General features: G+C 42.9%; 1 protein-coding gene across 2 annotated transcripts in view; it reads right to left on the bottom strand.

The window, feature by feature from the left end:
• Nucleotides 1-25,630, bottom strand: part of PTTG1IP2 (PTTG1IP family member 2) — a 68,163-nt gene that overhangs the window by 21,072 nt on the left and 21,461 nt on the right. The window contains exons 2-6 of one of the 2 annotated variants that reach the window (XM_073581961.1): nt 23,991-24,043; nt 23,060-23,168; nt 16,044-16,158; nt 13,787-13,852; nt 3,663-3,709 (exon numbers count right to left, since the gene is read on the bottom strand). In XM_073581961.1, the coding sequence (XP_073438062.1) occupies nt 3,663-3,709; nt 13,787-13,852; nt 16,044-16,158; nt 23,060-23,168; nt 23,991-24,043 (390 nt within the window). Of the gene's footprint in view, nt 1-3,662; nt 3,710-13,786; nt 13,856-16,043; nt 16,159-23,059; nt 23,169-23,990; nt 24,044-25,630 lie in introns of both variants that reach the window. The other variant, XM_073581960.1, reaches the window with a different exon arrangement.

Below are 25,630 nucleotides of genomic sequence, written 5' to 3'. Positions count from 1 at the left end.
GGTCATAAACCACTGTTTGGGTGCAGGGCAGGGCCCGGAAGGGAAGGAGCGCCATTTGACTTTTTGAATGGAAAATTAGCTCCAATCGTTATCGGACACCATGTCGCGTTTGGAGAGCCCCTGTGTGCCTAAACATTGGAGCTCCCCCACAAGTGACACCATTTTGGTAACTAGACCCCTTAAGGAACTTATCTAGATGTGTAGTGAGCACTTTGAACCCCCAAGTGCCTCACAAAAGTTTATAACATAGAGCAGTGAAAATAAAAAATCATTTTTTTTTCCTCAAAAATGATTTTTTAGCACGCTATTTTTTATTTTCACAAGGGTAACAGGAGAAATTGGACCACAAAAGTTGTTGTCCAGAGTATGCTGGTACCCCATATGTGGGGGGGGGGGGGGGGGGGCACTGTTTGGGTGCACGGCAGGGCGCAGAAGGGAATGAGCGCCATTTGACTTTTTGAAATGAAAATTGGCTCCAATCGTTAGCGGACACCATGTCGTGTTTGGAGATCCCCTGTGTGCCTAAACTTTGGAGCTCCCCCACAAATGACCCCATTTTGGAAACTAGACCCCCTAAGGAACTTATCTAGATGCATAGTGAGCACTTTGAACCCCCAGGTGATTCACAGAAGTTTATAATGCAGAGCAGTGAAAATAAAAAATCTTTTTTCCTAAAAAAAAATTTTTTAGTCTGCAATTTTTTATTTTCACAAGGGTACCAGGATAAATTGGACCCCAAAAGTTGTTTTCCAGTTTGTCCTGAGTACGCTGGTACCCCATATGTGGGGGGAGACCACTGTTTGGGCACACGTCGGGGCTCGGAAGGGAAGTAGTGACATTTTGAAATGCTGACTTTGATGGAATGGTCTGCGGGCATCATGTTACATTTGCAGAGCCCTTGATGTTCCTAAACTGTGGAAACCCCCCACAAGTGACCCCATTTTGGAAACTAGACCCCATAAGGAACTTGCCTAGATGTGTGGTGAGCACCTTGAACCCTGAAGTGCTTCACAGAAGATTGTAACGCAGAGCCATGAAAATAAAAAATCTTTTTTTTCCCTCAAAAAATGAATTTTTAGCTCGCAATTTTTTATTTTCACAAGGGTCACAGGAGAAATTCGACCCCAAAAGTTGTTGTCCAGTTTGTCCTGAGTATGCTGGTACCCCATATGTGGGGGGAAACCACTGTTTGGGCACACGTTGGGTCTCAGCAGGGAAGTAGTGACATTTTGAAATGCTGACTTTGATGGAATGGTCTGGGGGCATCATGTTACATTTGCTGAGCCCCTGTGTGCCTAAACAGTAGAAACCTCCCACAAGTGACCCAATTTTGGAAACTAGACCCCCCCAAGGAACTTATCTAGATGTATGGTGAGCACCTTGAACCCCCAAGTGCTTCACAGAAGTTTATAACGCAGAGCCGTGAAAATAAAAAATCATTTTTTTCCCTCAAAAAAAATGATTTTTAGCCCGCAATTTTTTTTTTCACAAGGGTAACAGGATAAATTGGACCCCAAAAGTTGTTGTCCAGTTTGTCCTGAGTACGCTGATACCCCATATGTGTGGGGGAACCATTGTTTGGGCACACGTCAGGGCTCGGAATGGAAGTAGTGACGTTTTGAAATGCAGACTTTGATGGAATAGTCTGCAGTCGTCATTACGTTTGCAGAGCCCCTGATGTGCCTAAACAGTGGAAACCCCCCACAAGTGACCCCATTTTGGAAACTAGACCTTCCAAGGAACTTATGTAGATGTATGGTGAGCACTTTCAACCCCCAAGTGCTTCACAGAAGTTTATAATGCAGAGACATGAAAATGAAAAAAACATTTTTTTTTCCACAAAAATAATTTTCTAGCCCCCAATTTTTTATTTTCCCAAGGGTAACAGGAGAAATTAGACCCCAAAAGTTGTTGTGCAATTTTTCCTGAGTACGCTGATACCCCATATGTGGGGGTAAACCACTGTTTGGGCACACGTCGGGGCTTGGAAGGGAGTGAGCACCATTTGACTTTTTGAACGCAAAATTGGCTGGAATCAAAGGTTGCACCATGTCGCGTTTGGAGACCCCTGATGTGGCTAAACAGTGGTAACTCCTCAATTCTAACTCCAACCCTAACCCCAACACACCCCTAACCACAAGCCTAACCCTAATTCTAACCCTCCTTCCAACCCTAACCCTCCTTCCAACCCTAACCCTCCTTCCAACCCTAACCCTCCTTCCAACCCTAACCCTCCTTCCAACCCTAACCCTCCTTCCAACCCTAACCCTCCTTCCAACCCTAACCCTCTCTCCAACCCTAACCCTCTCTCCAACCCTAACCCTCTCTCCAACCCTAACCCTCTCTCCAACCCTAACGGAAAAAAAAAAAAAATATATATATTTTCTTTATTTTATTAGTTCTGCCTACCTATGGGGGTGATAATCGGGGGGTTCATTTACTTTTTATTTCATTTTGATCACTCTGAGAGTGATCAAAATGAAATAATGGAATCTGCAGCCGGCAGATTCGGGCGGGCGCACTGCGCATGCTCCCGCCATTTTCTAAGATGGCGGCGCCCATGAACCGGAGCCGCCAGACACCGGGAGTGACGGGGGGACTTGGAAGGTGCCGGGGGAGGTGAGAGGGGGTGAGGGGGGGGATCGGAAGCTGGCGGGGAGCGGAGGGAATGGGAGGGGGGCAGATGATGACAGAGGCGGCAGATCGCCGCTGTCATTCAGTGGCAGGGGGGGCGATCGCCGGTGGGGGGGGGGGGGTCAAATCGGTGTTTCCAGCCATGTCCGATGCTACTGCAGCATCGGCCATGGCTGGATTGTAATATTTCATCAATTTTCATTGATGAAATATTACTATCGCTCTGATTGGCTGTTTCACTTTTAACAGCCAATCAGAGCGATCGTAGCCACGTGGGGGTGAAGCCACGCCCCCTGTGGTGAATTACAAAGCCCCCTGTATCTGCGGGTCAGGTGACCTTTCATTGACCCCGGTCACCCGACCCGCAGGGGGGCTTTGAATTCATGACACAGGGTATGCGTCATAGGTCGGATTGGCACCGACTTTCATGACGCATACGCTGTGTCACAGGTCGGGAACCGGTTAAACTGCAGCTCTGCTTCTAATAGGTTTCTGTGTTTAAGCATCAGCCCATCATAAACCCGAGTATATCAGGATTATCAACCAAATCGGAATACAAGATTAGCAGGTACTAGAGTTGAGAAAAAGAAAAAAAAATTTGACGGACACAGGTCTTGGGGCCACATCGGCAGTCTGTAGCCATTGGACCAGAGCCCGGCCAAAACCCTTCTGTGAGCTGCAGCAGCCACGGTGACACCCCTGAATTGTAGGCCCGGTGTAACGTTATACGTTTGTCGTGCCTTAAACTACTGATGTTGAGCCGGACCTACTAATCAGAAAGGGCACCGAGGATGCTGTCAGTGAGGAGGAGCGCAGGGCTCCAGTCCAGCGGCCACAAACTTCTGATGCGACCGGTGGATCAGAGCCCTGTGACTTACTTCAATGCCATCAAGCACATATACTGGGAAAGATGAGCTTTACCTAGCGAGAGTTTGGAGTTGTCCTCTAAGACAGCAAAACAATAGATATGTAAAAAAAACAAAAACAAAACAAAAACGAAAGAGGTCTTCAATTAAAGATCATCTTACCATATTTCTTCCGGATCTCATTATGTTTTATGGTCCTTTCGTTCTTTCTGTAAAAAAAAGAAAAAAAAAAAAAAATTAAACAAAGTAAATTTGTAGAGCTGAGGATCCTGCTCGTATTACACCAATGCTCTGTAGGGGCAGGAACATTTCTGGGCAGGGTTTTGGCATTGTCTGGTTCCCTTCTAATGGGGTAAGAGGCGGTTTGGTGTTTACCTTGTCATTTCCCCTTTTGGGGTTTGTGAAGTTTTATTTCTCAAAACAAATCTAGCTGCAAGCATACAGGTGTCCATGGCCGGGGGCCCTACCCTGTGTCTGGGGGCCCCTCCGTCACAAAACCAGGATCATTTGTGTTTAGTCCAGATGTTGGGTCGTTGGGGGGGGGGGGAAACATTTGAGACCCCTCAAGCCGCGGTTAAGATAAAAGGACGTAGATCAATAACTGCAAAACTAACACCTCAATACAGTGCCGGCGTGTCCATGAACTCCGTCACCCCAATTAAAATCAGAACATGGAGGAGACGAATGTGAAAAGACTGAGATTTACACAATGAAAGCGAGAGTGGAGGAGCGAAAGATCAAGAGAAAAGTGATGGACGGACAGCGCTGCCGGGAAATAACGCTACGTATTACACCGAAGACTTCCAACAGAAAAATGCAAATCCAGCCAGCGGAAAGCCGCCCAGCGCAAATCCAGCCAGCGTAAAGCCGCCCAGCGCAAATCCAGCCAGCGTAAAGCCGCCCAGCGCAAATCCAGCCAGTGGAAAGCCGCCCAGCGCAAATCCAACCAGCGTAAAGCCGCCCAGCGCAAATCCAACCAGCGTAAAGCCGCCCAGCGCAAATCCAGCCAGCGTAAAGCCGCCCAGCGCAAATCCAGCCAGCGGAAAGCCGCCCAGCGCAAATCCAGCCAGCGGAAAGCCGCCCAGCGCAAATCCAGCCAGCGGAAAGCCGCCCAGCGCAAATCCAGCCAGCGGAAAGCCGCCCAGCGCAAATCCAACCAGCCAACGGGAAGCCGCCCAGCGCAAACCTGATGTGGCTTCTGGACTCCATTGGATAGTAGTCCATGGCTGCTGTATCAGAGCCCTGCAAACCTATCATCTATGGCATCCCTGGCGCCTCTCCCGATTAGTAGGCCCCTCCACATCATTACTGCATAGTGTGCAATATAATAACGTTGCGGTGGCCACCAATTACTTAAGCTGCAGGTAGCGGGAGTCCTGGAAGTATTTCTGCTTTTGCTCATCTCTACAATGTATTCATAAAATTACAGGAGGTATAAAAACGGAGGAACTGGAGAATGCACATTTCTAAGAAAAACATGGCTACTGATCTTCATGAGGTTCTCGTCGTTAGAGGAATTTTCAGCAATGTTAAAAGAATTGTGAAAAAGTAATCCCCAGTCACAGTACAGAGATGGCGAAGGCGCAGGTGCTGAGCCTGTGCCATCAGCAACGGTGGTGAGGGTTAGCACGTGGATGACACCGTACCGATATGGCTGGGATTGGAGCCGACTGATCTGGGTAGATGGACCCCCTTAGATGAGGTGGTCAGTTGCAGCTGTAGCACTTACGGGGGAGGGGGGGGGTTTGCCCCTTTTAAGAGAGAGGGCCCTTTTCCCTCTGCAAGCCCAGCAGTGACCCTACAATCTGGGGGTGATGATTGCTTACCACGGCCTAAAAATCGCCTTTGAATTTGCCATGGACTTGAGCCTTCCGGGCCTTGCCAGAGATGTAGCACGGTGAGGTATGTGTAAAATCGATGGACATGATACTGTACGGTGCAATGGAGAAGCAGTAAGGGGGGGGGGGGGCAGCATAAAGAGCCCTAGAGGAATAAAAAGTTTTATTTCTTGGATCGTTCTTGGTCACCTGAGGAAAGCGAATATATATATATATATATATATATATATATATATATATATATATATATATATATATATATATATATATATATATATATATATATATATATATACACACACACACACAGTGCCTACAAGTAGTATTCAACCCCCTGCAGATTTAGCAGGTTTGATAAGATGCAAATAAGTTAGAGTCTGCAAACTTCACACAAGAGCAGGATTTATTAACAGATGCATAAATCTTACAAACCAACAAGTTATGTTACTCAGTTAAATTTTAATAAATTTTCAATATAAAAGTGTGGGTCAATTATTATTCAACCCCTAGGTTTAATATTTTGTGGAATAACCCTTGTTTGCAATTACAGCTAATAATCGTCTTTTATAAGACCTGATCAGGCCGGCACAGGTCTCTGGAGTTATCTTGGCCCACTCCTCCATGCAGATCTTCTCCAAGTTATCTAGGTTCTTTGGGTGTCTCATGTGGACTTTAATCTTGAGCTCCTTCCACAAGTTTTCAATTGGGTTAAGGTCAGGAGACTGACTAGGCCACTGCAACACCTTGATTTTTTCCCTCTGGAACCAGGCCTTGGTTTTCTTGGCTGTGTGCTTTGGGTCGTTGTCTTGTTGGAAGATAAAATGACGACCCATCTTAAGATCCATGATGGAGGTGCGGAGGTTCTTGGCCAAAATCTCCAGGTAGGCCGTGCTATCCATCTTCCCATGGATGCGGACAAGATGGCCAGGCCCCTTGGCTGAGAAACAGCCCCACAGCATGATGCTGCCACCACCATGCTTGACTGTAGGGATGGTATTCTTGGGGTCGTATGCAGTGCCATCCAGTCTCCAAACGTCACGTGTGTGGTTGGCACCAAAGATCTCGATCTTGGTCTCATCAGACCAGAGAACCTTGAACCAGTCTGTCTCAGAGTCCTCCAAGTGATCATGAGCAAACTGTAGACGAGCCTTGACATGACGCTTTGAAAGTAAAGGTACATTACGGGCTCGTCTGGAACGGAGACCATTGCGGTGGAGTACGTTACTTATGGTATTGACTGAAACCAATGTCCCCACTGCCATGAGATCTTCCCGGAGCTCCTTCCTTGTTGTCCTTGGGTTAGCCTTGACTCTTCGGACAAGCCTGGCCTCGGCACGGGTGGAAACTTTCAAAGGCTGTCCAGGCCGTGGAAGGCTAACAGTAGTTCCATAAGCCTTCCACTTCCGGATGATGCTCCCAACAGTGGAGACAGGTAGGCCCAACTCCTTGGAAAGGGTTTTGTACCCCTTGCCAGCCTTGTGACCCTTCACGATCTTGTCTCTGATGGCCTTGGAATGCTCCTTTGTCTTTCCCATGTTGACCAAGTATGAGTGCTGTTCGCAAGTTTGGGGAGGGTCTTAATTAGTCAGAAAAGGCTGGAAAAAGAGATAATTAATCCAAACATGTGAAGCTCATTGTTCTTTGTGCCTGAAATACTTCTTAATACTTTAGGGGAACCAAACAGAATTCTTGTGGTTTGAGGGGTTGAATAATAAATGACCCTCTGAATAAACTTTTCACAATTTAAAAAAAAAATAATAAAAGAAATAACATTCTTTTTTGCTGCAGTGCATTTCACACTTCCAGGCTGATCTACAGTCCAAATGTCACAATGCCAAGTTAATTCTGAATGTGTAAACCTGCTAAATCTGCAGGGGGTTGAATACTACTTGTAGGCACTGTATATATATATATATATATATATATATATATATATATATATATATATATATATATATATATATATATATATATATATATATATACACACACATACACACACACATACATATATACACGGAGTAAACTTCTAGCTATCAAATGCCGCCCTCCCGATGCCGAGACTCCGCTCAACAAGGGGCCAGCAAATCATTTTGTGACAAATGGGTTATTTCAACCAAAATGAAATTTTGTGTCTACTGGCGGGGAAACGTGGCGGTTTTAAGAGGCCGGCAACATCCCGCAAGTCAAGTCCTTCTCTGCTCATCCAATTAATTTGCAAGTGGTGTGATGAGATACATTTGGAGGACGATGTCCTGATAGCATTGTGTGGCGGAACAATTTAAAAGTGGCGGACGTAAAAGAAAAAGACACTAAGGGAACGTAATCTTAAAACCCCATTATTACGGCGCCGTATCATTAATGGGTTTGAAAAAGAAGAGAAAAAAAAAAAAATTACGTTAATGATTAACGCTCCTGTCTTGCATATGCAATTATGGCAACTGCAATAGGCGGCTTGAGATGTGCAGGGTGTGAAAACGAGTTGGATTTATGGATTAAAACCCCTTTTTTTTCCATAGCAAACAAATAGGCCAGAAATTCCCATAATCTGACATTCGCTTAAGTATTTCATGACAGTCCAGTAATCCAAATTATCTAGTGGACCTGTGGGATAATCTGTGGGGGAAGTTTTACAAGCGCCTTTGAAATCTGCCAATTTTTCTAGGAACCCCCCTCAAGAGAGGTGACAAGTGTGGAGAACCTTCACATACAGTTTTCAGGTCACTCGTTCATTAAAGTCTGGTTAGTCGGAGTCCCGAGGATGGAACATTGTGACCCTTTAACGCAAGAGGTTGAAACAGTGACACCCAGACACATGGCCGAGTCGGGTATTGCCGTTTAGCCCCTTCATTGTGCTACATGGAGGAGAGGATGGGGGCGCCGCTGATCAAATATTAAGATAAATCCATATAGGATTCACAGGGATTTCATAACGTGCTCCCTTTCAGTCTCAAAGGTCAATGATGGAACAATTAGCGCGACGTCTCAATCTTAGTCTCTGTTCAGACATTGCCTTTCCTTTTTTTCCTAGGTGTATGCACTGGGAAAACACAGGAAATATACCCATAGGCCACCCCACTACACACCTTTGAAAACTTTGCATGTAAAAAAAAAAAAAAAAAAAAACCCCATTCAGTGCGAAATTTTTTTAAGTTTTTGGCAATGACTTTATAAAGGGTTTCTTTAAACCAAAAAAAAAAAACCCTAAGAAAAAATCCTTTACGCACATGTACAATCCTACGCCACTCCAGTGCTCTCCGCTGGATGTGGCTTACTTGGCAGCCGCATTGACATCCCCTCTGCACACGGCGGCTACACCGGAGCGGCGGGGGGGATGTAACCGGTTTTATATTTTTATAGCACATAACTTTTGAAGTTCTTTTGAAGCTCAGGCAATAGAAACAAAACCCAACACATTACTCCTCTGTGCCCATCGGATCTTTGATTCATGGACCCTTCACCCAATTATGTCATCATCCACCACATAACCACGCTGCTTCTTAGACCTTTTTATGAAATATTAAAGCATGTTAGAAAAAGAAAAAAAAAAAAAAAAAAAAAAAGCGCAGGGCCATAGTGGTTAAAGACCAAGCGGCTGCTCCGGGGCCGTCATAACTCAGGCCCGGGATTTACAATACTGTCACTTTCCGGCGTTCAGACATTTTTCACCGCCAGTGTTGCGGAGCACGATCTGCGATTTTGGTAGTAAATAAGGGGAGCGGAGAACAAGGCAGGTCTAATGAATTAGTGAACTGCGGCTGTGTATTTTCAGGCCGTATTATGTCGGATGCAAATCCATAACGTTCCCCTGACAAAGGATTTTTAATGAATTTTTGATATATCTATGCAGAAAAACTGTGCGAAGCTACGCCAAGGGCCACTGGGAATGACGGCTGGTGGAGAGAAGGGGGAACCTGTACACTGCTCTTACATTTAGTAATAAAGGACAAGGTATTAGTACAATGGGGCTTTAGAGTTTGAATGTCCACTGCTAGGCAAGTGTTAAAGGGGAACGCCGCAGCAAAAAGTTCTCAACTTCCCTTTCTATAGCAATGGTGGAGAGTCTTTATAAGGGGCTTTCCCATCTCCACGCTGGGACGATCGCGAGAATGAAGCGGAGATACCAGATCAGCACTGTAGCTGCTTCACAGTTTACCCCCCTGCAGGAGCTCTGCTGCGAAACCCCTGCACAGAAGACGAGCAGGGTTAATTTACACACAAAGATGGAGGCAGATTATTGATAAGGCTCGGCTAATTGGGAGCTGGTATTCTACGGCAGAATTGTGGTCACACTCCATCTTTCCACTAGAAGAAGCAGCTTTCCCTATTAGTAGTCACAGAAGGGTCCCTGAGAATGAGACCAATGCTGGACCACTAATATCGGTGGGCTTGGCCGACAGTCTAATGTGTATGGGGTCTCTCGACCGTCCCCCAACATCATTCCGCATGCCTGATTTTGGATCAGTAATACTTTTGTTCCAGACAAGATAACCGCCACCCTCTCAGTGGAGTCTACCAGCAGCTTACAGGAGCACCCGGGAGAGAAAGCGCCCTTGTGTGAGGGGGGGCAGGGGGGGCTCGAGATGGCTGCCAAATAAACATTCACCCCCTTATCCCAGGTTTTCAATAGTACTAACAGAAATCACTCCATCTCCGCTCAGTAGTTGTAGCAGCAGCGTCTCCACCCACCTCCCCCCAGTAGCAGCACCATGGTTCCACCCACCATCTTTCCCCTAGTAGTAGCAGCATTCACTCCACCTCTTCCCAGTAGTTGTAGAAGCACAGTCTCCGCCTACCTTTCCCCAGTAGTAGCAGCAGCACCATGATCACACCCACCACCTCTCCCCCCCCCCAGTAGGAGCATTTACCCCACCTCCTCCCAGTAGTTGTAGAAACAGTCACCACGCACCTTCCCCCCAGTAGTAGCAGCAGCACTATGGTACCACCCACCACCTTTTCCTGAGTAGTGGCAGTAGCATAGTCCTAATGCTTTTCTCCCCTAGTAGTAGCAACATTCACTCCTCCGCCAAGTAGTTGTAGGAGCAGCACAATCCACACCCATCTTTCCCCCAGTAGGAGCAGCTTTCACACCACCCACTCCCAGTAATTGTAGAAGCAGTCTCCACCTCCCTTTCCCCCCAGTAGTAGCAGCAGCACCACCATGGTCCCACCCCACCACCTTTTCTCCAGCAGAATCAGCTGTCACACCACCCTCTCTCAGTTTTTGTAGCAGCAGCACAATCTCCACCTACCTATTCCCCTAGCACCATGGTCCTACACAAACTTTCCCACGGTGCCAATAGCATTCAAACCACCTTCTTCCCAGTCATTGCAGAAGCAGTCTCCACCCTCCTTTGCCCCCAGCAGCATTCACTCTACCGCCTCCCAGTAGTTCAAGCAGTACAGACCTTTCCCCCAGTAGTACAGTTCCAATGCATTTCCCCCCCCCCCCCCCCTAGTAGTGGCAGCAGTATTCACACCCCTTCTAGTAGTTGTAGCAGCAGCACCCCTTTCTCCCAGTAATAGCAGCTGCACCATGGTCCCACCCACCTCTTCTTCCCCCAGTAGTAGAAGCAGGGTCACCACTCATTCAGCTTGCCCATATACATTAACCCCTATCATTGCGACTTCTGCCAGCCAGCAGGTACATGAAGCAGGAGCCGACATCAAATCAATATTACTTTCAGGCCTGACATGTCAGGAATAGAATATACTTGAGTGTCACGTAGTTCTAAAATATTATATTAAACAAATGCTTTTATATTCTATGTATAGTTATTTTAGACGTTTAGTTGACTGATAACAGTGTACAATAGCCTGCAATGATCCCGCTGTCCGCAGACTCCGGAATTGCTCGTTTTACAACGCACATTTAGAACATAAAACTTTGCTCAGATTGCATCTAACGGATGATGCTGCTCACTGCATTATCTGGACTCGGAGGGTCCCGCACACGTCAGATCGATGCCGCAGGGGGAGAAATCCACTCTGAAACATTAGTCCATTAGGCATGAAAATGGTTTCCTTCCATTAACACTTGGGCTGAGACTAAACAGAGAATGGGAGTGACGCAGCAGCGGCCATCTGTTCCTCTAAGTGACTGTGTACAGCGGTAATCAGGAGATACGGCAAGCGGGTGACACGTAGGCAACGCAAAATATTTACTGTTATGACATGTTCTCTATCCAGTAATGGGCACAACATGGCACACTATGGTGCAAGGGCAAAAAAAATATATATATATTTATCTCTGTTCTGGTGTAAATTTCGTTTAACTGTTAATAAAGTCAAAATACGCTACTTATTATAGTAGTTATCTTCTTGTACATAGGAGCAGTATTATAGTAGTTATATTCTTGTACATAGGAGCAGTATTATAGTAGTTATATTCTTGTACATAGAGGCAGTATTATAGTAGTTATATTCTTGTGCATAGGGGCAGTATTATAGTAGCTATATTCTTGTGCATAGGGGCAGTATTATAGTAGTTATATTCTTGTGCATAGGGGGCAGTATTATAGTAGTTATATTCTTGTGCATAGGGGGCAGTATTATAGTAGTTATATTCTTGTGCATAGGGGCAGTATTATAGTAGCTATATTACTGTACATAGGGGCAGTATTATAGTAGTTATATTCTTGTGCATAGGGGGCAGTATTATAGTAGTTATATTCTTGTGCATAGGGGCAGTATTATAGTATATTCTTGTGCATAGGGGCAGTATTATAGTAGTTATATTCTTGTGCATAGGGGCAGTATGAGCAGTATTATAGTAGTTATATTCTTGTACATAGAGGCAGTATTACAGTAGTTATATTCTTGTGCATAGGGGCAGTATTATAGTAGTTATATTCTTGTGCATAGGGGCAGTATTATAGTATATTCTTGTGCATAGGGGCAGTATTATAGTAGTTATATTCTTGTGCATAGGGGCAGTATTATAGTAGTTATATTCTTGTACATAGGAGCAGTATTATAGTAGTTATATTCTTGTACATAGAGGCAGTATTACAGTAGTTATATTCTTGTGCATAGGGGCAGTATTATAGTAGATATATTCTTGTGCATTGGGGCAGTATTATAGTAGTTATATTCTTGTGCATAGGGGCAGTATTATAGTAGTTATATTCTTGTACATAGGAGCAGTATTATAGTAGTTATATTCTTGTACATAGAGGCAGTATTATAGTAGTTATATTCTTGTGCATAGGGGCAGTATTATAGTAGTTACATTCTTGTACATAGGGGCAGTATTATAGTAGTTATAGTCTTGTACATAGAGGCAGTATTATAGTAGATATATTCTTGTGCATAGGGGCAGTATTATAGTAGTTATATTCTTTTACATAGGGGCAGTATTATAGTAGATAGAAGCAGTATTATAGTAGTTATAGTCTTGTACATAGAGGCAGTATTATAGTAGTTATATTCTTGTGCATAGGAGCAGTATTATAGTAGTTATATTCTTGTACATAGGGGCAGTATTATAGTAGTTATATTCTTGTGCATAGGAGCAGTATTACAGTAGTTATATTCTTGTTCATAGGGGCAGTATTATAGTAGACAGAAGCAGTATTATAGTAGTTATATTCTTGTATATAGAGGCAGTATTATAGTAGTTATAGTCTTGTACATAGGGGCAGTATTATAGTAGTTATAGTCTTGTGCATAGGGGCAGTATTATAGTAGTTATATTCTTGTACATAGGGGCAGTATTATAGTAGTTATATTCCTGTGCATAGGGGCAGTATTATAGTAGTTATATTCTTGTGCATAGGAGCAGTATTATAGTAGTTATATTCTTGTGCATAGGAGCAGTATTATAGTAGTTATATTCTTGTACATAGGGGCAGTATTATAGTAGTTATATTCTTGTGCATAGGGGCAGTATTATAGTAGTTATATTCTTGTGCATAGGGGCAGTATTATAGTAGTTATATTCTTGTGCATAGGGGCAGTATTATAGTAGTTATATTCTTGTGCATAGGGGCAGTATTATAGTAGTTATATTCTTGTACATGGGGCAGTATTACAGTAGTTATATTCTTGTACATAGGGGCAGTATTACAGTAGTTATATTCTTGTACATCGAGTGCAGTATTATAGTAGTTATATTCTTGTGCATAGGGGCAGTATTATAGTAGTTATATTCTTGTACATAGGGGCAGTATTATAGTAGATAGAAGCAGTATTATAGTAGCTATATTCTTGTACATAGGGGCAGTATTATAGTAGCTATATTCTTGTACATAGCGGCAGTATTATAGTAGTTATATTCTTGTACATAGGGGCAGTATTATAGTAGTTATATTCTTGTATATAGGGGCAGTATTATAGTAGTTAATATTACATAAGGACTGCTGATGAGGTTAATTAATTTACGCTGCTCCAATCTGGTAACAATGCAGTCAGATTGTCGAGTGTGTGAAGTGACAGTAAACACTCTACCTCTGAAGAGACTCTTGTTTCCGCTTTTCACGCTCTCGGATGAGATTTTCTTCTTCAGCTTCCAGTCTACTAGAAGAGAGAAAACAATAAAACCTCATGTGGCTAAGAAATGTCCATTCGCCTTTAAGGAGCTGTTTTTTTGTTTTTTTTTTTTAAATTAAATACACAAATCTATAGAAGTCAGAGAAGAATGAGGCCGGACCGCATCTCAGACCCAAGTGATTTATGTGCAGAATCCAGAGCTGCAATCTAAAATTCTGCTGGCAATCAGTCATCACAATACTGACAGACAAACTAGTGCAGCAGTTTTTGCTGTAAGTGAACGGCAACATTCTCACAGATGAAGACTTGATACATTTATATCCAAACAATTCTCTAAGACCTTAGATGAAATTGTCAGGTTTTTATTATGAAATATGATAGCAATATGGTGTAGGGGCTGCTACCCTGATTCCAGTGATGTGTCACTTACTGGGCTGTGTGTTGCTGTTCTAATAAAACACTGATTTTTATTGTAAGGAAAGTATCACTTCAGGACTAGGAGAGTCGAGCCTCTTCGTCCAACCCCACCCACAACAGAGTAGCCAATCAGTGGTGTGGGCGGGGTTATATAGAGCTCAGCAGTCTGAGTCCTGCTGGATTTGAGGCAGAGAAAACTGGAATTGTATCAAAATGACAGCAAGCAGCCCAACAAGTGACATATTCCTGGAATCAGAATGCTGCGCTCCAATTACATAGCAACCACCTGCTGAGAGATTTCATTTAATACTAAATCAGGTTTAATCATTTACCTGCCCTGATACACCCGTCCTAATAGTTTGATACAGTGTATGTTCAAGAAGCTTTTATAGATGGCACTGAACTGAAGCAAACCATCTGCTTGTTAGCAGGGCTAGGTCTGTATGGACAATTGGACAGCAAACAGGTCTTCAAAATAATAAGAAATGTGAATAAAAGTAGAAACTAGTCAACATTTACAGAACGGCTTCCACTAAGCCAACATCTTGAAATAAAAAGAGAGAAGCCAGCGCTGCCTATGGTTAGAACGCAATACATAAAGTGTATATGCACATACTGATTTCTAACTATTTCAAAATGAGACATTTAGCAAAAAACTGATCAATTTTGAGCCGCCACGTCAAGGCATTCTCATACGGGGCAGTCCTACTCTACGTTCTTTTTATATTCACTGTGCCATTACGGCCTCCTAAATGTATTAAAAGCAAGACCACATTAAATGCAAACTGTACCTGAAGGACAAGCGCAGCTAAAGGTCGACCAGGTCATAGATATTTCAAGTCCAACCTCCACACTCCATCTGTGGTGCTGGTCTGGCAGTGTGGAGGATGGACCTGAAATGTCTATGAGCTGGTCGACCTACAGCTGCGCTTGTCCTTCAGGTACAGTTTGCATTTAATGTGGTCTTGCTTTTAATACATTTAGGAGGCCGTAATGGCACAGCGAATATAAAAAGAACGTAGAGTAGGACTGCCCCGTATGAGAATGCCTTGACGTGGTGGCTCAAAATTGATCAGTTTTTTGCTAAATGTCTGATTTTGAAAAACAGTTAGAAATCAGTATGTGCATATGCACTTTATGTATTGTGTTCTAACCAGAGGCAGCGCTGGCTTCTCTTTTATTTAACATCTTGAAATAGTTGTCAAGGTTGTACGTTTATCCTTGTTCCTCGTGGGTGGTGTCACAAGGCTCCTCCCCTCCACTGGAGACACCAATGGTAACTGAGGACAGGAGCAGCCAGCTCCTCCCCTCTGATTTAAAGGGAATCTTCAGCTACAACATTACTTTTATAAAATGATATGGAGGTAGTCATTGCTTTTTAAAAAGGTGTGAGGGCCACACTGCCAAAATGAACCAACCCAGTGTGCTGCAATAAAAAACTTAAAAGGTTTATTACCAATTGGGACCTTTATGGCATATTGAAGATATAAGGAAGGGACCATGAACACAACTCTGTGCCATGTAATTTCTGCGAGAAGCCGAAACGTCTGAGCGCTTCTCCACTGCCGGACTTATGCATGGCCCCTCTCCATGAGATACATTGACAAAATATGAGGATCCCAAAGATGGTCACAAAGTACAACAGTAGGAATTACCCAGCCATGCCTTTAACACTAATTAAATATACCATATATATATATATTTTTTTTTTCTTCTCATTTTTGTGAATGTATGCAATATAGTAATTATATTGAAATGAAAAAAAAAAAAAAGTAACATTCTAAAATAAATAACTTACAGCCGTGAACGTGAACTCTTTCGACAGTAGCAACAGTAACAGCAGCAAACTATTATACCCAATAAGAAGACTCCCGCCACCACCGCCATTGCGATGATCAAAGCTTCAAAGTTTACTGAAAAGAAACAAAAGAGAAAATAAAGTGATCGTCTGACACATGTACAGGGCAAAGGTGGGCAAACTATAAGAGGTCAGCCGTAGTTAACACAACGTCCAAGGTAATACAGAATCCTTAAACCAAAAAATGTATCACGAGGCAGAAAACGCGCCTAGAATTCCGAGCGTCTCTATGGTAACAGACTACAAAACAAAAGCTGTTGTCGGATTCTGCAGGAAACTCCCAACTGACCACAACTTTTTGCACACACACATTTGGCACATTAGCGAGAAAGTAGGGAACAGAGAGCAGCGATAAGACTGCAGCATCAGACTACACCTAGATTACCATTGAGGCACACAAGTCTGCAGAGGACCTGTAAACATTAAAAAAAGGATGTGTTTTTTATTAAGTCTTTGTAAAGTTGCTGTATTGTCAATTTTGCAAAAACAAAATAAAAAAAAAAAAAATAATAAAAAAAAGGCAGCCAACGTAAAAGGCAACAGTCAATATGGCGGCACTTTTTGTTGCAAAACGGGAAGATTCCAAGTTAGTTGGAAAAGTTTTCTACAGTTTATGTTTTCTGGAGCTGAAGGTTTAATTGTGTCCGCAGCTATGTGATCCGAGAGAATGCGCCGCTACACAGTGACAGCAGATCAGCAATGGAGTGTCCCAAGTGTTACGCTCCGAAAATCTCTAATAGTGAGAGCGCAGGTGCAGGAAGAGAAGATAGAAGTGATGATCTGCGAGATGTCATTGCGAGCTGCGCTCACTAGACCGAAATTGCCACATTATATTCGGCTCAAATCCCCGGTAGGATCTAATGCTGCGGTAAACAACTTGTGGCTCCCCGGGTGTAACGCTACTACAAATTCTCAGTGGGCTTTATGTTAAAAGGGACCAGAACCTAAAAAGGTTTCTTTTTTCTCTGCTTTATATATTTAAAAAAAAAAAAAAAAAAAAAGTTAAATCTGTTCATATGAACACTGTGGGCCTGATTCATTAACAAATTTTCATTTTTTTTTTAAAATTTGTGTTTGTCTAGTTTTTGCTTTTTACTCTTTACTTGTAAATTCTTCTTATAAAATTTGCACTTTTTATTCTTTTTTAAAGTGTACCTTATAAGTGTATAGAGTTTATACAGCCATGGCCAAGAGTTGGCACCCTTAAAATTGTCCCAGAAAATGAAGCATTTCTCCCAGGAAGTTACTACAATTACATGCATTGTTATACACGTTTATTTCCTTTGTGTGTAAAAAAAAAAAAAAAAAAAAAGCCAATTGGGCATAATTTCACACAAGAACACTAGAACACTACTGTTAAGGGGTCAGAATAAGATTATATACACCGTAATTACACACACCTTACCAAAGGCAACTAAAGATCCCTTATCAAAAGACCCAAAATAAAAAGTAACTTATTTATATGTTAAACAATGGAAAAAGATCAAATTTAATTAACACTTAACACTCTGAAGGGAATACCATTACTATTTGTACAAATAAAAAGTGCTTGTATTTCATAGTAAACTGTCTTTTAAATAACTAGTTATATCGCTATACCTTATGGTCTATTGTATTCAGTTTGTTCCCTACCTAGTATATGCAGATTAAAATTGAGCGGGCATTAGCCAGTCTGACATGTTTCGCTAGACGAGCGTCATCAGGGGAAATGATTATAGCCCAATCATTTCCTCTGCCCAGTGCCAAAGGCAGCAAAACACCCACAAAACACCTTTGAACCACCATCATATTTGACTGTAGGTACGGTGTTTTCTTTGTAGGCCTCATTCCATTTTTGGTAAAAAGAAGAATGATGTGATTTACCAAAAAGCTCCATCTTGGTCTCATCTGTCCAATCTTCAGATGTTGTATTAGTCTAGCCTGATGAAGAGACCCGAGTAGTCGTGAAAGCTGCAATCTGTTACCATCTTGTGAGTTTGCCATTAAAAAAGGTATCAACCACTGAGGACTCAAAATATTTTAGTTGTCAAGATGTAAAAAATTTCTGTGCAACTGAACTTAAGTTGACCCCCTGAGAGTGATTTTATGTGCGTTACATTTTTTTTGGGAGCGAATTTTAGAACGTTTTAGTGAATTATGTAACCTGGTGAGCTAAACAGTGGACAGAAAAAAAAAAAATGTTACGAAAAAGCATTTTTAATTTTGAGCAAGATCCATAAAGCACGTGCGCCAATTAAAATTTTGAAACGTGCCGAATGCAAAACGACAGCTAAAGAAAAATGGCAAAAACCCCCTCCCCATCCTTTTCAAGATCATTGTTCATTGCCACTGAGTGAGACCACACTCGTTTTGCTTACAGCTCATTGCCTAGGTGACCGACTGCTGCTGCTTTAAGGAGAAAACGGGGCATTTCTAGCTATTCTGGCCCAGCTTCTACACAGTCTCTCCAAGCTGACTAGAATAGAATGCTTGTAAGCACTACGTATTCTACTGTCTAGCAGCGTTGGTCGATTTCCAAGGAAACGAGCTGTAAACAAAGGAAGATAAAAAAAAAAAGTGTTAATATCTCAAGAACGGCAGAAGATATTAAGATGCAGTAAATTGCAAAGCTGTTTGTCTTCACAAGCGCTGTCCAAAAAACCATTTATGAAGATGGGAGTCACCCCTTGAAGAGTTATTCCCAAAATCACGAAATATCTCCTTTACTGTGAATAGTGGATAAGTTGTTGACTAGAGGAAGCACGAGTGATCACGAGATGTAAAGGCTCACCATGAAGGAAGCCAAGGCACGCATGCTTGACCGCCGCTCCATTTGTCAATAGGGCGGCTATGCACTGTGCTCCGCTATTCCAGCAGTCCATTTGGCAGTGAATGGAGGGGGACAACTCTTTTATAGTAACTTCCTCCTGCTTCTTCGTTTGCATAGAAGACGCCGAGTTATTGAATTACATGGCTCACAGTTACCAGGTGATTGTAAGAGGCGATAATGGACAGTACGGAATCATGTACTGTCCTTGTACATGGGCCTTTAGCTATGTAGGTACATGACTATTGGTATAATTGGCAGGATGTAAAGCCACAGTGTGTAGACCTAGAGATGAGTGCTGCCGCTTATCCATGTATATCGGTCCTGATTCACCTCAGCAGCGGCTGGGTTGAGATTGTTTTTTTTTTTTTTTTTTCGGCAAATAGAGGTATACGCCAGATTTGTTTATTCTTCTTCATAACTGAAAAGAAACCCTGTCCTACAGTATTAAAAGTCTGATCCTGTCACTTTGTATATGAAAGTCCAATCCGAGGGCAGCATGTTATAGAGCAAGAGGAGCTGAGCGAAATGATATGTAGGTGCGTGGGAAAATATTGAGTATAGCTTGTCATTTATCCATTTTAAACCTTGCTTTTTTATGCTTGAGTCCAGTAGGCGGTCCTAATCAGCAACCACCTCCCACTGGACTCTAACGCATTGACAGAGAAAAGGAGTATAATACAAGTTCTACTAAATCTTTTCCCATAAACCCATATATCAATCTGCTCAGCTCTCTTAGCTCTATAACATCCCGCCCTCAGATGGGACCAAATGCCCAATGTGAGAAGTCCCCTATAAAGTGGCATATTTTGTCTTAGTGGGGACTGGAGTATTCAGCCATTGCTGTGACGGTGAGCAAGATGCAATATACATTTATCCAAAGACGTTCTAGTATTTGCCCAGTTGGAGTACAGTTCATACTGAAGCCATCGCCATCACTCCGGACATGCAATATGTCCCCCATAATGGTCTCTGCGGCCCTCTCCTGTCTCCGCCGGGCACTCGCTCATTACATTCTTCCTCTACTCCAGCGGCTAATGATGACATCTTGTTAAGCCAGCTTCAGATTTGTAGGCAGCGCTATAAGGACAGTGGTGCGGCCTTCATCTACTATGAAATAATGGACTGTCTGGGCACCCACAGATTGGGGTCACGGCATTAAAGGGATAGTGCCAAATCTCCTCCGCCAGTAATTTGGCCATTAATAATGAAGTGAGGACGAAGCGTTCGTTTTTACCCCGGTGTCCCGCAATTAGTAAAACGTGAAGGGGGGGTCTGCCAAAACTAGCAAATCCAGCAAATGCCAGCGAAGGCAGAACACATTGTGCTTTCATTATCCTCGCTTTTGAATTCTGTAGCCTGCAATATTAACAGCATAACTTAGCCCTAATTGCCGAATGCCGGCGCTCGATAACATTTATACAGGAAGGATCCTAATGATTTCAAATATCGGGCGACTTTTGCAGCTGTCAGCAAAACAAAACCCCCTGCGGATACGACAGACGGGACTCTGCTGCCACCTGGTGGGTAGATAGCTGAACTGCAAGTCCTGGAATGATAGAGTTTTTTTCCCATGTGGCACAGATTGCAATATTCTTTCCTACAGGATTGTTTTGTTAATTTCATGTAAATGGGGCTTATTTGTTTTGGTGGGTTAACTGTACTTGTCTGCAGAATGGCACTGATCCGTCACCGCCTCGCAGTAAATTTGCATTATTAGCAGACATTTATGCTAATAGATCCGAAAGCTACCGAGATATTTAACGGGATACTTTGCATATATTATAGCGACTGCAAATGCCACAGTGAGAGTGTCGGAGTGAAGCCCATGGTGGGAGGGGGGGGGGGGGGTGCGCCTGTCTATCATTCTATACCCATCATTTCAAGTATATTAGTGCAGTTTAAGGTAATTTATGGCCATAATTAAAAATAAATCAATTTATTTAACGGTATAATGAGGATTTGATTTAAAGGGGTTGTTTAGGAATAGGAAAAGCTGGCTGCTTTGTTTTTATAAAATCGGCGCCACACCTGGCCGCAGGTTGTATGTGGTATTGCAGCTACGACCCATTCATTTCAAAATGGAGATGAGCTTCAATACCAGACACACCTAGGTGTGGTGCTACTGTAAGAACAGCCATATGGATGGGCTTGTTCACATGGAAGTCTATGGGCAATATATGTTTAACAAAAGGCATCAGCGGAAGTTATAGTTTGGAAAATCGTAGTGTAACCTCTAAGTATTGAGAATATAATATAATAAAATATATATTTTTTTTACTTGATTTACCTCTTTATTTCATTTCCCAAGGTGCACTGCATGGCTTACAGGCCTCCCTGTACCATTTTGGGGGAAACTTTGCACTTACTTGCTGAAAGAAATCTGTCCTATGCAATGCATGTAGAACAGAAGGTGGCGTGCTGGTGCCATCTGGTGGTTACTTTAGTCTTTGCTATGGTATACAGCTTGTCGCCACTCACCCATAATGTGCTCTGATTTTGCAAATTCATGCACCCCAGCAATTTCTGCCTTAATTACACTAGTGTTGGCTCCTTCTAATGGCAGAGAGGGTCCGCCAAGCGTTACATAATTAATCCAGTATATTAGCCCCTTCCCACAGCCGACAAGTTTTTGTATTTTTTGTTTTTTCTTTTCCTCCCTTTATTCCGTGACTGTCGCTCCACTGACTGTAAGGCTATGTGCCCACGGTGCGTGTTAAAACGCACACAGAAAACCGGACTCCTTCCCAGAAATCGCGCGTTTTTTTCCACGCGATTTCACCGCGATTTTCGCGTGCGATAATCAAGCACTTTCCAAGCGATTTGAAGCATCGCTTGGAAAGTGCTTGACAGGTTGGTCACACTCGTCAAACAGTGTTTGATAAGTGTGACCAGGTTTTTACTATTGAGGCCGCCTATGCAGCATCAATAGTAAAAGATAGAATGTAAAAAATGATAAAAAAAATAAATCGGGGTATATTTACCTTTCGGTGTCCCGCGCTGCATTCCCGGGCCACAGCGTTCCCAGCGATGCCTTGCGAGACCTGTGATGACGTAGTCTCACGTTGCTATAGCGATCTCACGAGACCGCTGGAGTCACGCGAGACCACGTCATCATTGGACCGTGCCGCAAGGCATTACCGGGAACGCTGAGGCCGGGAATGCAGCGCGGGACACTGGAAGGTAAATATACCCCGATTTTTTATTTTTTATTCTTTTTTTTTACAGGGGTATGGTACCCAGGGCCTGGAGGACAGTCTCCTCTCCTCCACACCGTGGGTACCAACCGCACATGAGACGCTTAACTTCCCGCATGGTGGGCATAGCCACATGCGGGAAGTCAGCGATTCTCATGCATTCCTATGGGTGCGGAATCGCGGCAATTCTTTGCGATTCCGCACAAAAGCATGAGCATGCTGCGATTTTTTCCGCGATGCGATTCCGCCGCGGAAAAAAGCGCAGCATTAGCACAGCATGTGCGGAATGCCATAGGAATGCATGGGGGGCGTTCTGTACACGATTTTTAAACGTTTTCGTGCCGAAAATCGCGGCAAAAACGCTTAAAAATCGCTACGAGGGCACACAACCTTAAAGGGATTATTCACGTATCCTTCGGTTACAGGGAATGGAGTGTGTCAGTCTTCACCGCAGTGTTGGCATTCTATTCATGAAACAGGTGGCTCAGGATGAGCAGCAACTATGAAAGTATCACTGTATAAAATAGTGTATGGAAATGTGGGAGGACAATTATATACAAAATGTAAAATTACTTTTCATCCAATCAGAATTCAGAACGACTTCATCATCCGAGGTCTTAAATTATTATTTTTTTTCACTGACCGCCAGTAAAGAAAAATAATAAACCCCCGATGCATATGCATAAGTCATCATTTCTATTCAGCAAGCGCAATTTGAATAATCAATTGGCCAATTTGCATGTTAATATCTCACATTTGCATAAACATGTGTCCCTCCCCCAATCCGGGGTCCATGTGTAGCCCCCCCCGGTGAGGTGGGGGGTGGTCGCATCTTGTCTGATACGCTTAGCTGCTAAATCCCCCCGAAATCCAAGTATTGTGACAACAACGACACTCAACCCCCCCCCCCCATAAACGTAGACAAGTGGCGCCACGTCGAGCGTTATACTTACTCCAACAAGCCCCCCACCTGGCAGCCGACATGGCGCAGAGGGAAGAGGGGGGCAGGATGGATCTGACGGGGTAATCCAGACACGTGCTATTTGTTATACACCACAGGCACTGCGGGGAGCAACACAATGACATTAATGACAGCAAATCAAGCTCATTTCACAGCCGGCAGATGCAGCAGAGCCGGAATGCTCCATTAACCCTTTACAACTGCAAAAATGATTTCTAGCCCCAAAAACAATCAAGTAAGAAACAAAAAAAATAAAAAATAAAAAAATAAAAATAAAAAAAAGATATATCCTATCAATCCATGAAAGTACTGACTATTCTATACAGATTAATTTCCTTACATATTTTTAGCTGTTTTCCCTGACACAGAGTTCCAGATCCTCTGCACAGTAAGAGTGAATGATGAAATTCTACCTACCTGCAGCCACCACTAGAGGGAGCTAACTGCACACTGACATTCAGCTCAGTAATAAGGCTATAAGCTCCATCTAGTGGTGGCAACAGGTGGTTCAGATGAAGAAAAAAAAAAAATATATATAATATATATATATATATATATATATATATTATATATATTTTTTTTTTTTCTTCATCTGAACCACCTGTTGCCATAATATATATATTATATTTTTTTTTTAAACCCTCAAATTAAAGGCACTTTTAGTACATCTTTTTGCTTTGTTCATTCCTGTTTTCAAACAAAAAAAAACAAAACACACTTTTTCCCCATTGATGTGACCATATGTACTTTCATTCTTTCCTCTCCTAATTCCATCACTTGTACCTTGTGCCCCGTTACCACCACACAGTTCCATCATTGGTGGGGCGAGCCCCCCTCCCTCAATTGGCCCTAGACCGGTCATGGACCCTGTGCTTCTATATCCGGCCGGTCAGACAGCACATTACATTTTTGTGGAAACTTACAGAAACATTTCTCAGACATTCTTCACAGGACTTTCCAGAGTAGAAGCTGCAAGCTGCAAATAAGAAAACAAAAAAAAAAAGCTATTAAGTTGACAAAAAAAAAAACAAAAAAAAACAAAAAAAAAAAAAACACTGTATGATTAAGTGAGAAAAAACATCAATCATGTTTGCATATGAGTATTCCCCTATATCCCCATGATAGCACTTCCTGGCCAAGCAAGTGGCGAGCCTGATTGGCTGTTAGGACTTTCAGTATCCATACGAGATGGTAAATCCCCCCCAGCGCCCCTGCTCCGGGGGTCTGTAGGAAGGACATACAAACTATGGCTTCAGCTACATGAAATTCTGCAGTTTTTCCCTTTGGAAGGCCTAGGTCACAAGCCCTTTTCATGCACACCGCCTCTGTCTTACGCCAATTCCTCCTCCTGCAGCAGCGGCTGTAATCTGATCCCACAGTGAAGAAATGTTTTTGAAAATAAAAGATGTTTGTGGAGGAAGAGACAGATCTGTGGGAAAAGAGGGACCAATTTCTCATCCTTCTACAGCAGCAGCTGTAATCTGATCCCTCAGTGAAGACAGAATTGAAAAGTTTTTGACAAGTGAAATGGGAGGAGGAAGAAGAGTCATATGTGGGAATACAGGCCTTACAACTTTTCTTATTGGTTTTACAGTAGATTTATGAAAAAAACAAACAAAAAAAAAAAACATAACACCTTTAAAGGGGACCTGTCTCTTGACACTAAAATGTTATTTTCTTTTTTATCCGGTGTACATGCCACTGTTCTCCCAAATCCCACGATGTTTTTCTTATGTTCCTGCTCCTCTCCCGTTCCTGAGACATGGCTGCCTGTTCCAAATATTTAAAATCTAGTCCATTGCCAAGGAGGTGTGGTCTTTTTCCATGATGACCACGCCTACTTGGCTTAAAAGAGAAAAAGTCACTCACTGAAGAGGTGGCCATATCTCAGGAACGGAGAAGTGTAGAAGCAAAAGAAAAACATTGCCAGATTCAGGAGAACAGTGGCATTTACGATATAGATATGAAAAAAAAAAAAAAACATTAATAAGATAAGTGACAGGTCCTCAAACTCCACTGGAAAGGGAAGATCCCGCGTCGTGGGAAGGCACCGATCTGCCGCATGTCTAATAAGAACCATTATAAAACCGTCATACGTTATTCACTTTCTATAAACCGCTCCCTTGTAAAAACAATTATAACTAATCCATGAAAGTTGTGGATATTTCTTCACTGCCTCATTTTCTCTCTAGGAATGAAAGAATCAGGCAATTCATGCTGGAAAAAGGACATTAAAGGGGAAAGGCCGCATTTAGAATGTTTATTCAACATCTGAAATGAGAAAAGAAAAATCTTTGTGAATGGCCTTCATTACAAGCTTCCTACAAAACAGACCATCTCCATGGTAACAGACTACAGAAGAGGCGTTCTGTAGTCAGGTCGGTTTCATGGTGACAGCTGCCACTGGGGTTCACCAGAGTAGTGCTGTCCCATTGATCTACCGATCACCAAGGGCCCAAAATAAAATATTGATGGCTAATCTACACAGACAGCACATTCCCTGCAAACTCATTTATGACATATAGACGACATGTGCTTTAAATGCCTATAACTGCTGAGAAAA

The sequence above is a fragment of the Dendrobates tinctorius genome, unplaced genomic scaffold (assembly GCF_039654945.1).
Source record: "Dendrobates tinctorius isolate UK_male_01 unplaced genomic scaffold, ASM3965494v1 ptg000070l, whole genome shotgun sequence".
Lineage (NCBI taxonomy): Eukaryota > Metazoa > Chordata > Amphibia > Anura > Dendrobatidae > Dendrobates > Dendrobates tinctorius.
Note: the sequence above shows the minus strand (reverse complement) of the source record. Positions and strands in the feature narration are given on the sequence as shown.